The sequence below is a fragment of the Lepisma saccharinum genome, chromosome 2, assembly GCF_977018435.1.
Source record: "Lepisma saccharinum chromosome 2, izLepSacc3.1, whole genome shotgun sequence".
NCBI classification, from domain to species: Eukaryota; Metazoa; Arthropoda; class Insecta; order Zygentoma; family Lepismatidae; genus Lepisma; species Lepisma saccharinum.
The window spans coordinates 23,846,240-23,859,800 of record NC_139230.1 but is presented as its reverse complement, the minus strand read 5'-3'; the positions used below and the strand labels follow the sequence as shown (position 1 = coordinate 23,859,800).

The following is a 13,561-nucleotide window of genomic DNA, read 5'->3' as shown; positions in this document are numbered from 1 at the left end:
CTATTTAGACAATAGTTGTAAGGTCATGCTTATTGCCTAATATTAGAGATACAATAGAATGCATTATACAGGGTGTTTCTGTGACCATGTTACATGGTTGACTGCTATTCGAAGGTTTTTGCTTGTAACTTTTGACTGGGGCATTTCCGGACCAGGGTTCCCTATCTCATTTTGTTGCATTTGTTCCCTTCCATCATCCCTGCAGGTCTGTAATATTGTCACAGAAACACCCTGTATATAATACAGTTCATACATGAAGTGAAAATCAAATACAAATCCATCAGATGTGAAGTACACACACAAACACTACTGAATTTTCTTGAACATTTGCAGTTTTACTATTAATCTTTAAAGGGTGGCATTAACATATTGTCCCAGCATCACATGACTTTAATGGGAACAAATTTCCAAAGCAACTGTTAATAATTTGTTCACATTTTCTTGCCATTTTCATTTACATACATATGAATGTCATACTGGAATTGAAATGCAACATGAATGTTGCACATCTGTCAAAAAGTTGCTTTTAAAGCACATACTTTTCAATGGAGTCTGAATCGATAATTTACCCTCATTTTAAAATATGTTACTAGGTAACTGGAACAGGTTTTCATTCAAAGAAAAAATTGTGCATTTGAACATATCATACAGCCACTTTGCCATACATCAAAAAAACTTTCAGAATACTTAAAGGACAACAATCTTCTTAATAATGTTTGGCCATTAATGTTGCAATTCTTTAAAAAGTATTTTACTCTATAAGTACACAGGATACAAGAGAACACTTCTGGTTACATTGATGGATTTTTTAAAAAAACTATATTTTGGAAAATGAAGCTATGGTGTATAGTTATCATCAAATTCATCGGTGGCCAAAATTTCAGCACATTCAGTATAAAATACAAAGCAATAAACACCTACAAAGGGTACAAAGGAACATGTTTCCAAAATACAACCTTGAGAATAAAGAAAAACATTCCCATCAGCACATTTACCACAAATAACACATCACAGTATAAAGTGTGCACAGTTAATGTAACAATTTCTCACCTCCAATCTCCTCAGTGAGTTCATCAAATACATCCGAAGAATTGTCAAGAATTTCAACAAGCACATTTACTTCTGTTTCACCTGTAAATAGATAAAAAATATATATATATATAGACATGTATAACATTATCAACTACAAACTATTCAAAAGATAAACTTTACCAGTACTGCTGAATGCTTTAGTAAATGTTCTTGGTTTATATATTTAAAAAAAAAAATATTTTCACTTATTATTTATAATCTTCAGGAATTGTGGTACATAATGAAAAGTATATTTCTGAGAACCTAGAATTTCACATATTCTTTTATCTAGGCCATTGTATCTAACATTGATCTCTTGCATCATATGACTGAAAATCAAACACCACAAAAAGTCTCATATTTTGGATTCCAACTAAAAACTCCTGGTTTCATATATGTGGCCAATTCTGTACATAACACTCAGGGTAACAAACATATAACCATGACATTTTGCATTTACAACACATGGGATATTAGTGTGTGTACCATTTCATAACAACAAAATTCCCCGACTTTTCCAAGTTTTCCAGACAAAGAACCAAAATTTTCCAGACGAAGTCATTAGGGCAATTCAATTCTAATATTTAAACATGTGCATAAGTAGGTCACAATATTTTTGCTGAACACCCCACTTAAAATCACACAAAATCAAAGTTATTAGAATATTCACTTCACATGTCAAAAGCAATAACGAGAAGGGAAACTGAACAGAAATTGACTGATAGGAGCATCAAGGTTTTTGTGTGTGTTTTTGAAAATGTATTACAGTGCACAAAATAAATTTCGAACACATCATATATCCAGTCGCACCATTGATACCGTCACAACTTTGAAAGGTGGCTCCTCACCATGTGTTCAAAGTCAACAACTTGCCCCAGCAAGAATGAACACATGAATCATTGCAAGTTGGCTACAGAAGTGATAGAACCTTTGAGTTTAGCTTCCATGATAGAATGGGGAGTTTACAAAAAAACATATGGCTGTTATAGCACTCCATAAAATAGGGTAAAATAGGGAAGTCAGGAGGTGAAATTTTCAGGACTCTCCAGAGGCTTTGAAATCTTCAAGAGGTTTGTGTATTGAATTATCCAGCCTTTCATTGACCCTGGAACAGTGAATGACAGGTCCAGGCAGGAACAACCATGCACTTTAAGGACTGTGCAATTGGTGAAATCAGTGGTGGCCATATATGCAGAAATCCTGTACAGAATCAATCTGTCATGGCCTGTGAAATGAAAATTTCCAAAAATTTTCCATGTCTCATGTTTTATGAAGTGACCTAGGACTGCAAGCTTACAAATGTGTACAGGTCACTTTCTCACATCTCAGTTAAAGCATCCGAGGGCAAATAAAATCAAAGTGAATTAATAAATAATTACTTTTACGAAGTGAAACACTTGATAAATTTATCGTGTTTCTTATTCAGAAAGAAGTTCAATGTTACTTAATGCACATGCTGCATCACCCTGTTTGACTGATTGATTTCAGTTATTTTACTTCATTTTCTAGCATTCTTGTCTAATCACGAAGATGAGGATAAGTGATAAAACAAAGGGACACCCACAAACACCACCCATGACCAGACCGGGATTCGAACCTGGGACCCGTAGCATGTTGAGCTAACCACCCCTCCATGGAGGTTGTCACCTTACTGTTGGTGTACTGGTTACTTCATCCCCATGTAATCAAGGTGTGTCAAGTTTGATACCTGGTGGATGCAGTGTTAAAGTCAAAACTTTTAGATAAGCGGGTGTTTGGTCAAACCTTGGGACTAGCTGTGGGATGCTCCTCTGTTTCAAAATAGGGACAAATGGACAGGTGGGGAATGCTTTGCGTAAATATTTCTAGCTGGGAGATATCCCCCAGACTACTCTCCACTTTGAGCACACGGTGGTTCAGATCCCACTTCACCCTGCAGAGCCAGTCACGATTAGCCTACTTGTGAATAAAGTGGGGTACAAACAGAGTCAACACTCTTGAAACACTTTGGACTACTAACAAACCTAAGACTCGTAAAACACTTTGTTGCATGGGAATGGAAAACACATGTTGTTAATGCTGCTAGGTTCTGGAGATCTTCCTAAGAAACCTTTCCAATAGATGTTCTAAAAAAACTTCATTTTAAGGGCAAGAGTTACAGTTTCGCACCACTTGTGCATCTATTTCAATATCATCCGAATGGGCACTGCTACTTAAAAAACCTGGCATATGAGAGAGTATGAATTTCTGCCCATGTTGCAAGTGAAAGCATTTTTTAATGTTGATTAGATGGCAGTGGAGGCCTGTTTCCCTTTTCTTCTAGGGCCTCTCTTATTGCACAATGCACTACCAACTTAGTGGTCTGACGTTAGAGGCAGAGTGACTATGTTGTCAGATTCGGTTCTCTTAGCATAAATACCCTGAAAATGCATTATTTATACTACGACAACACATCACTCCCACCTTCGGCCGTGATCAAGTATGTGTGGGGCCTAACCCCACACCCCCTATACGCCTTCATGGCATGGTGCATAGCACAGGAGGGCACTTTACCTTTTTTTTTTTTTTCATAGAACTAAACCTAACAAGCCTAACCTCACAAATTAACCATTTACCGTAACAATGAAATCTTTCCGTGGTGAAGTCAGAACGAAATATTGGTAGCAAGTTGTGCAATAAGAAAGACCCTTTGCTTTGTCTAAGCTGCTTTTGTTACAGTCTTTTGTAGTGTGGCTGCCAGCTGGTGCACTCGAACATCGTGCTTGGAGCGAAACTAAGTCAAATCTTCATATTGCTGCCTATTCATCGTAATGCTTGTTCTAACATGATTGTATTTACTTGTCTTTGTCCCTGTCCCAATTATATGTTTCGTGTTTGTCAACTGTATGATTTGTGGACATAACTTGTTGCCATGTGAAAGATTGTAAACCGACTGAACAGCAAAAATTCTTTCAAATTCCAATAGCTCCATATATATATATATATATATATATATATATATATATATATATATATATATATATATATATATATATATATGTAGGGAGGTTATTTAAGTCTTTTACCGCAAGAGCGTCGGCTGCTCGGTGGCCAAGTCATGCAACAGATCCTGGCAAATTGCGTTACAGGAAATCCATAACCAAAACCGCTTGCTTTGTAATGTTTCCACTTTTCACAATTACAATTGAAACAAGCACGTACCTTGTTGCAAGGATGCTGGAAAAGGTGTCCTCCCAAATACAAATATTTCTGGCACCTTATTTCTGACATCTAATCTTAGATTAGACATCGCTACTTTATCCTCAGTTGTCGCGAGAGCACCAGCAGCTTATCGGGGTACTTGTCAGCCGTGAGATGGTGCTTCATACTGCACGAATGCGACACCTATTGGCAGTGATGCATAGGGCGTAGGGACAGATTTTGCCAAATGAGGGAAAACATAGGGACTTTTTTTCAATCTTGGAAAATAACATTTTATTGTGCAAAGGTGCAAAGCTTACTCACCAGTGGAAAAAAAAAAAACCTAACAATTCTCCATCAGAATTTTGGAACATGTTATCGGTTACCAAGAACTTTCAAGGCAAGTTCTTGTTTGAAAACATTTCCACTCTCGCGAAAATAGTGCTAACATTGCCACATTCTAACGCTGAAACGGAAAGAATATTTTTAATGTTAAGTGATACAAAAACAAAAAATAAAAATAAAATGGGACCAGAATTGTTCAAGACTGCAGGAAATACAACATCACCAACCAAGATCTATATCTTCACAGCAGCAGCATGTATGACTTCAAATAACATAATCAACAGTAAACGACTCAACGTTATTCATAAGGCAAGAATTTACAATACCGGACCCTTCTGTAATTTCTATGCTACGTCTTACACTCACGAAATAATTAGTCGTGATGATTTATCTCAGGTTAACATGTTGGGGTGAGGTGAAAAAATTGTCCATTAACGTGTAGAAGTTGTAAAATAAGCTTTTCAATTCTCACAATGATTCTCCGTATACAAGTATGGTAGCCATCCATATTTGTAGATATGAACACTTGACGTTTGCAATTACTTACGCTGTCTAAGAGCGTTGCCACACTGTTGATCTCATACTTGGAGAGCGTGGATCGTGTACGAATGGCCGAGGAGAACAGTAAAAAGTTGTTAATGTTGTACAGATTGTTAGGTGGAGTGTGCAGGAGGATGGCCGTGGGCTAATTAATAAACTTATGGATTTCGGTATTTTGCCCAAAGAAGGTGCTTACATGTGACAGTGACAATCACGATGTAGAAGAATATATGGACTGATTTGATCACAGGTAAGTTTGGCAACAGTGCATCAATTGTAAAATTGCAAGATACGAAAATGGCATCTTTGATGATGAACGTTTGCTGTTAAAGTGATACAAAAATAAGATTTTTTATTGGTTCGTAATCACAATTAGCGCAAAACCATTCATGGATAGCCCCACTGACCATTCTCAGTAATGTTAGGTTAGGCAAGGCAAACATAGTTAAAATTTGGGGTCAAAAAACCATGCACAGGTAGCCCCACAAACCATTGACGGATAGCCCCATGAACCATTCACAGTAAGGTTAGGCAAACATAGTTAAAATTTGGGGTTGTAGTAATATATTTTTTAAGTATTGGAAACACAAAATCTTCCGGTAAATAATGAGCAATCATGCCGATCGCGGACCACTCAATTTAGCTTATTTTGCAATTTCTACATGTGACCTATAAATTTTAACTTCAAATTCGTGATTAGGAGGCCTCAATTAGTGAGTATGCGATATATTACAAAAATCGGGGAGGGGTACTGTATTGTCAATTCACTCCTTCATTAATTGTGGAAGCACCGAGCAGAAAGATTTGGTAAGTAAATGTGTATATTTTATCTTCTGTTTTGCATGCTCATGAGATGTTTTTTTAGTCGCTTTACTTAGTGTAGGGACATTTGGTCAGTTGTAGGGACATTGCCGAAAAATCGTTGGCAACACTGTCGGCTACCAGACATAGTGAGTGCACGCTCATGTTCACTTCTGTTTGCGTTTATCAGTACGCATGTTGTTTATACTATGTTATTGAGTTGATGTGCTATTCAGTGCTAGTGCTTTATTGTGTGTTAATTGTTATTCATTCAATAGTTATGGCACTAAACAAATATGGTCTTGAACAAAAAGTTTTTATGTACGATAATTACATGAAAACAAACTCTCGCAGAAAAGTGATCAAGCCATTATGAGAGACAGGATCTCTTGAACCTAAGAAACGTGTTGTATTGCTGTTGAAGGAGGTCATTTTCAACATCTCTTATAACACAGGAGGTTAGTGAACATCATTATTATTACTTTTAAATATAATTTTACGCATCTGGTTTGCTTTATGCGCCGGGATGCTGTTTTCCCTTTCTGTCAACTAAGGGTAAAGTAGCGATGTCTAATCTAAGATTAGATGTCAGATATAAGGTGCCAAAAATATTTGTATTTAGGAGGACACCTTTTCCAGCATCCTTGCAACAAGGTACGTGCTTATTTCAATAGTAATTGTGAAAAGTGGAAACATTACAAAGCAAGCGGTTTCTGTTACGGACTTCCTGTAACGCAATTTGCCGGGACCTGTTGCATGACTTGGCCAACAAGCAGCCAACACTCTCACGGTAAAAGACTTAAATAACCTCCCTGTATGTATAAATCATTCAGACTCCCTAAACAAATAAACAAATGGCAGGTTCAAGATAAATTTTATGGTAAAATATCAGTGTATTTGCATGATAGATCGAAAAAATATTCGCATTTTATATCCAGTTTCTTGTTTTATAACAGACTGACATCTAGAGTTAAAAAAGAGAAACAGTGGGATACAAGTAACTCTTGTTCCAACAGTTAGTTGTCGCTAGTGGATGAAGACCACAGAATTTAACAAAGAGAACGAATCTCCCATTGGTTATTTAATCTATGCTCCTACAGCCATCCTGGCAGTTTTGCCAAACCTCAAGCACATAAAAAAGAAGCTAAATTTCAACTTAAATAAAACTGACTTTCAATGAGTTAGATTTACGAAGACTGGATAAAATGCTTCCTAGGGTAATTTTAGGTGTCAACGGGATGGACGGGGCACTGCTATTACTGTTAACTTTAAAGTGATGAACATGTATTCTTAGTTTTCAAGATCTAGATCCAGCAGAATCACCCACCTCAATAATACACTGATGGTCATATGAAATTGAAAATAAAGTATTCCCGGATAACAATATCATGTCATCTTCACATCAGACAGGTAAGAAGGGGTGGGGTGATGCAGCCAACATAACAATATCACATCAATATCATGTGCAAAATGTATATACAGGGTTTGCCCGGGAAGTAATAAGACTGGCCACCACACGGCACTCCAGTCGTCAACAGCGTGTCCGCCACAAGCGGGATTCGTGGTGGGGGGTCTTAGCTAACCAACGCTACCCGGATCAGTCGCTTCCGAGCTCTGGTAAAGTAAGAGTCGCTTATCGCACGAACAGTGTTTAAAAACTACATCGAGATATTTGGAAGCTCAAAATGCAACGTTCGCTTGAGCAACAATACGCCAATAATTTTTTCTTTAAGCTTGGAAAAACTGCTGCAGAGATGTTCACCATGATCAAGGAGGCCTGCCAGGATCAAGCTCTGTCAAGAGCCCAGGTTTTCTGTTGGTATGGAGAATTCAAGAATGGACGAGAAAACGTGGAGAACGACGAACGCTCTGGATGCCATTCGATGAGTATTGTAGATGAAAATATCATCAAAGTGAAGGAACTTTTGGACCAAGACCGTCGTTTCAGTGTGAGAATGATAGCCGAAGAACTGAATCTACTCAAAAGAGTGGTGCACGAAATTGTTAGTAAAAATTTGAACATGCGCAAGATTTGTGCAAAGTTGGTGCCAAATGCTGGAAGCTCCATCACGATAACGTGCAGAGTCACACCATGTTCGTTGTGACATCATTACTGGCTAAAATCGGCGTTGCCACATTGCCGCAGCCAACATACAGTCCCGACATGAGCCCAGTGGACTTTTTTTTATTCCCCAAGCTCAAAAGAAGCTTGAAAAGTCGCCGTTTTGATGATGTTTTAGGCATCCAAGCAGCAACGACGGGTGTTCTGAGGGGGTTGTCGGAAGCTGACATCCAGGAGGCATGCGCTGCATGGAAATCGGGCTGGCAGTGGTGTGTCGATAGCCAAGGAGAGTGCTTTGAAGAATTTTAACAAGTTGTACCAATTGGATCAATAAATTTTATTTCCTGGACCCAGTCTCATTACTTTCCTGTACATACGGCAAAAGTTGGTCTATGTGGGCTGAAGCCAGTGGGACATGAATGCGAGCACCCCAGTTCACAACCAAACGAGTGCACGAAAGAGCCAGATGTAGCTCCAAAAAAGGTAAGTTGGCAACAAGTGCCACGGAAGAAAGAGCAGGGAAGAGCCTCGCAGAAACTATTCATCATACTCTTCCATTGACAACAGCTTGCCATCAACTTTAGAACTATGAAACAATTCGTTACTGGAAGGCAAAGCTTATGTTGGCATGTTTGCCGATGTGCCCGACTCATGTTTGATGCAGGAAGAGAACCAAGAAAATTGACTCCAGTCTTGTTTCAACAAGGCTTCACGTAACAAAACAGATTTTATTATACATGTGTATACTAACTATTAAGTTCACAAATGAGATTGTTTAATGTTGGATATTACTGTACTTCAATTAGAAGAAGCAAAGTTAAAGATAAAAGAGGAATGTCTGGCAACACTAGATCTGGCAGAACCCACAACATTTGGCACATTGGTCCCACTTGCCCGTAATCTTAAAGCATACGTGTAATACTTTGCTATTTAATTTACATACATTGTTTTACCTCTTCCTTTCACTAAGATGCTCAATATGCTCTTCAAAATGTGTGGAAATATAGTGACCATGATAATGAGTAATATTCTCGATATATTTGCAAATTCTGTCCTACGCATATCCTACAAATGATTTTTTAGTGAAAGAAAAAAGAATAATAAGATTAAAATTACAACATTCGGCAGACTAAAATTAAAATCTACAGCTTATTGCAAAGTTGTACTCAGACTTTTGAGAATATAACCTATGAAAATATAAACTTGCAATTTTACAATTTTTCATGCAAATATAGTGGCAGCCAGTGTCGCAACCACAGGGGGCAGGGGGTTATTGGACTTTCCCCTTGGATGGAAATCAATTAAAGGGGTAGGGGGCAAACAAAGTAAAGAAAAAGCAATACTAGCAGAATCTAAGAGTACCAGGACAGAAGGATACTCAAGATGGAATTACAGGGTGACCACTCTAAGACCATAATGGTAAATGTTTACTATCCTTCGGACACCTATAACTTCTGAGTTTCGTCAATTTTTGACATTTGTACTTACCTATATGCTTCGCGGATCATTTTTTAACATGTATTCACGTTTTTTGATCATTTTTTTTTAAAAAAAAGTGTTTTTGTAACTGAAGAACGTACGTTTCCGCAAATGGTTTGTGGGGCTGTGTGTCAATGGTTCGTGGGGCTATGCATATTTTTTTCGAAACCAATTTTTAACTATTGTAACCTATTGTGACCCTACCTAACCTTACCGGAAATGGTTCGCGGGGCTATGTATCAATGGTTCGTGGGGCTATGCGTCAATGGTTGAATTTCTGCTATGAAACATTCCCACATCACACAAAACACCTTCCAGATGTTAGACAATACTACAGGAACTTATTACGGTAAGTAGTTTCTTCTGTAGAAATGAAGAAATCTGTCCGAAGGATAGTAAACTAGTACCCTTTGTTTTTGTTGGAATGTGGGTGTGCATCTCTAGTATGATAAGTGCTTGTGAACCAAAATGAATATTGGGCAGTGTTGCATATTATTGCATATTTTGGCAGGATACTACTTTCGTATAGGTGAAACACCTATAAATAATTTATGTCGCACTTTTTTACATTGATAACGTACTAATCTGCATTGAGGAACATTTCTTTAGGTGTAATAATGAATTTCTAATGAAAATAATGTCCATTTCTTACATTTACGAGTACTTACTGTTCTTTGTTATTTCAATTCTGTAACACACATTATGGCGATAGTGCACTGGTTCATCGCATGTTGTGCAAGTGTCTTGTCGATTTATGCAGTGTTGCAACCTTGTTCACCGAAAAATAGATACTTTCGTGCTCGCATTTCAAATTATGCAAATACCTTGCAAACCATTGACGTTAGCCCCACCAACCATTTCCCGTAAGGTTAGGTTAGGCAAGCATAATTTTTTTTTTTTTTTATTAAAAATTAAAAATACTCGACACGTCATGTTATAGTGAAAACACAGAGGTTTGAAACACTTACTGGGGGTTACGTCATGTAACACATGGAACATTGGGCTCACGTGCAGAAAGCAAATTGCGGCAGCAGCAATAACGTATCGGAGATATATTTTCACAGATAAACACATGATTTCGCATTAAAATGGATCAAAACTACATTCCCGAACTTCAACAATGCTAAAGAAAACTATTTGCATAAGTACTTTCTTATGTAAAAAGTAAGAATTCCGTTTCCGCTATACCAAAGTGTTACCTATTGTAGGAATGTAGGCATGAAGTTGAAAATATGGCAGCAAGCGGAGAGTGGGTTGTTGCAATTCAACTTTAGGTGTTCCAAATGTAACATGCAAGTCTATTTTTGGGAGCCTTTGTACCCCCTGGAGAAAGTGAAATACCTTGCATGGTTTATGAAGGTTTTGTTGCTTATGAATGTTTTCAGTTGATTTTGGCTCTAGGAAATGTTTTATTGTGAAGTACAGTTCGTCTGTTGTTTTAGTGTATTACTTTACCATGTAGCTGAACAGCACGAAGGCTTTGAGCAAGTGAATATAACAACCAAACGACTTTCCACAACAGCAGCTATAATTTTACAGTTAGGTAAAGATGTTTTTGATAAACAGGGGAGAATAAAATTTTGCCTTTTTCCTCTAATTAATTAATTAATTAAATATACTAATAGAATCATAATTTCCAAATCAAATTAATTAAAATATACAATTAGGTAAACAAGTAAAACTAAACGAAATTTTTAATCAAATTTCAAATAAATTATAACAAAAAAAGGTTAGGATTGTTAGATTTGGTACTGATAGTTATTTTCAATGTGCTCCTTCGCTATTTTAGTGTGCATACAAAGTTATTACTAACAAAAAGTGGCAAAAATACTCCGAAATTGCAGGTTTTACCTTACATGGGCCATTCTTTGGGATCAAATATCTCCATTGTTTGTGCTTTCCTAAAGCTGGAACCACTTTTACATTACGTAAAACATTGAGATCTGTAATTTTTTTTAAAAAAATCGACGAATTCTCAAGGGGGTACAGTGGGTAAACGGCCCCATATTTTTCTGCCGAGTTTCCCTTCGTCCCATCTCTGGTAAGTACATACAAAAAATTATTTGTTCACATTGGAAATAGTTGTTTGGAGCAAGAGTGTTAATTGCTGCTGCTTGGGAATATTTACGGAAAAAAAAGTAGTGAAACTAGTCTGGAATAGAAGTTTGTTTTACTTATGTGAGTGATACTGGGATCAAATATCTACGTTATTTGTGTTTTCCGCAAGCTGGAACCACTTTTATATTACGTAAAACATCGAAACCTGTCGACTAAGAAAAAATCGACGTAATACTCGAGGGGGTACAGTGTGTCACCGGCCCCTAAAACTCTTGTTCAAGTGCAGAATATTGTTGTATTATAGAGGGTGGAGTGGCGGACACGGGACTAAAATATCATATCCAAAATCTTCCCCAATGATGAAATCAAGACGTAATATTATTATTTAACTTCACAGGCAAATATACGTATTTTCTGCAACATCTCCACCTACTAGTACAAAAATCCAAGTCTCAATCTCTCTAACAGTTTGGTGCTACGTGTACATGCACATAACTTTTAAGCAAATTTACTAGGATAGTCTTTAGTTTCAAATGAGAAACAAATATTGAAACCATGCCCGAAGTTCAAAGTTAAACCAGAACGTACAATTAAAAATATGCAAAGCGTCCACAAGAATACCGAACGTACCTCTGTTTTCTTGATTATCTTCACTCATTTTAAAACCATGAGGCTAGCGGTGGATATACCACCCACAGTCCACGAAATGAAAGTATTATCATTCACATTAGTTATAAGTTCACAATTCACTCTCCGCACTGGTCTTTACAACGCAAATTACTTTACAAAAAGAACACCACATTTCTTGAAAACATTACAATTTCAATATGGCGGAGAAGCAAGCAAGCGGGTGTTCTTCACAAGTGGAATATCTAACTTGTGTCCAATCCAGCACCGAGACATTAATAATAAGCAATTACATAGTTTACACCAGAGACCGGAGTGTTGTTTCCCCACCATCTCTGTGGATTCACTTCCTTTTATTCATTTGTGTTAGAATATCCATTACATATTATTATCAGATAGTATATTATATGTAGGGTAACACATAGCATCGTTAGTGGTCAATAATTTGAAAAACACTCATACACGCCAGTGGCGTGCCCAAAGTGTGCTTGGTGGTGATATATCCCCCTTCCCCCTTTTGGCATAGTATTCATAATAAGAGAACGTCAAACTCCGGGAAAGAAGGCAAAATTAGGACTACTTCTAAAAAAGATACTTTACCACGTGTCCATACATAGGCTGTGTCCGAAAGGTACAAAGTGCAGATTTGAAGTATGGTCTTGACGGAAGTGACGTCACCTAGTGTAGTTCGAAAGCGCCAAGTTCATGAGGAATCTAGACCACAGGGCAGAACACGCCAAGTTGCAGGCTTGGTCACGTGGCAAGTGGACTTGTTGTTCATTTGTTTGAAATTGCAAATGCTCTGTGATATACAGCGTGTTTATAAATGAATCGTGCGGTTATAAAAATTAATAATAAATCTATTTATTACCTTACACGGGTAAAACCTACACCGTAAGCAGTGGCAACTGTCCAAGTTTCTGATCCATTATTCATTATTTGGCGCTGCAGTCGAAGTGCAGTTCGAAAGATTATCACTTCCAGTCCACGAATTCAAGACCGCACTGCGAGACCCAGGCACACAGATTAGAAATAGGCATGTATCCAGATGGCTCGAGCCATCCCCAAAAGTTATAGGTTTACACTAGATAAAATGAGGTTTTTGGTTTCTTGTGGTGTGAAATAATGTGACAATAATTTAAGGAGAGAAATAATTATCGATGCAAGACGGAGAATGTTCCGTAACCCTGTTATCGACAATAGCACGTATTCAAGATGGGGCATAGGGGGATCGACCATCTCCCCAAGAAATATTTCAGTAAACGTTAGATAAAATTAGGTTTTTGGCTTCTTGAATAAGGTGAAAATAATTTAAGGAGAGAAATAATTATCGAGGCAAGACGGATAATGTTTTATACTCCTAATAGCACGTATCCAAGGTGGGGATGAGGTGGCTCGAGCCCCTCCTCAGGAAATTTT

At 37.5% G+C, this 13,561-nt stretch overlaps 1 protein-coding gene across 3 annotated transcripts in view; it reads right to left on the bottom strand.

Moving 5' to 3' along the window:
• LOC145983954 (uncharacterized) overlaps nucleotides 1–12,379 on the bottom strand; it is a 69,737-nt gene extending 57,358 nt beyond the window's left edge. For all 3 annotated transcript variants that reach the window (XM_083117158.1, XM_083117159.1, XM_083117160.1), the window contains exons 1-2: nucleotides 12,146–12,379; nucleotides 1,051–1,131 (exon numbers count right to left, since the gene is read on the bottom strand). In XM_083117158.1, coding sequence (XP_082973284.1) covers nucleotides 1,051–1,131; nucleotides 12,146–12,173 — 109 coding nt within the window. In that variant the 5' untranslated portion in view covers nucleotides 12,174–12,379. The remainder of the gene's footprint in view (nucleotides 1–1,050; nucleotides 1,132–12,145) is intronic.
• Between the last annotated feature and the right edge of the window lie 1,182 nt (nucleotides 12,380–13,561).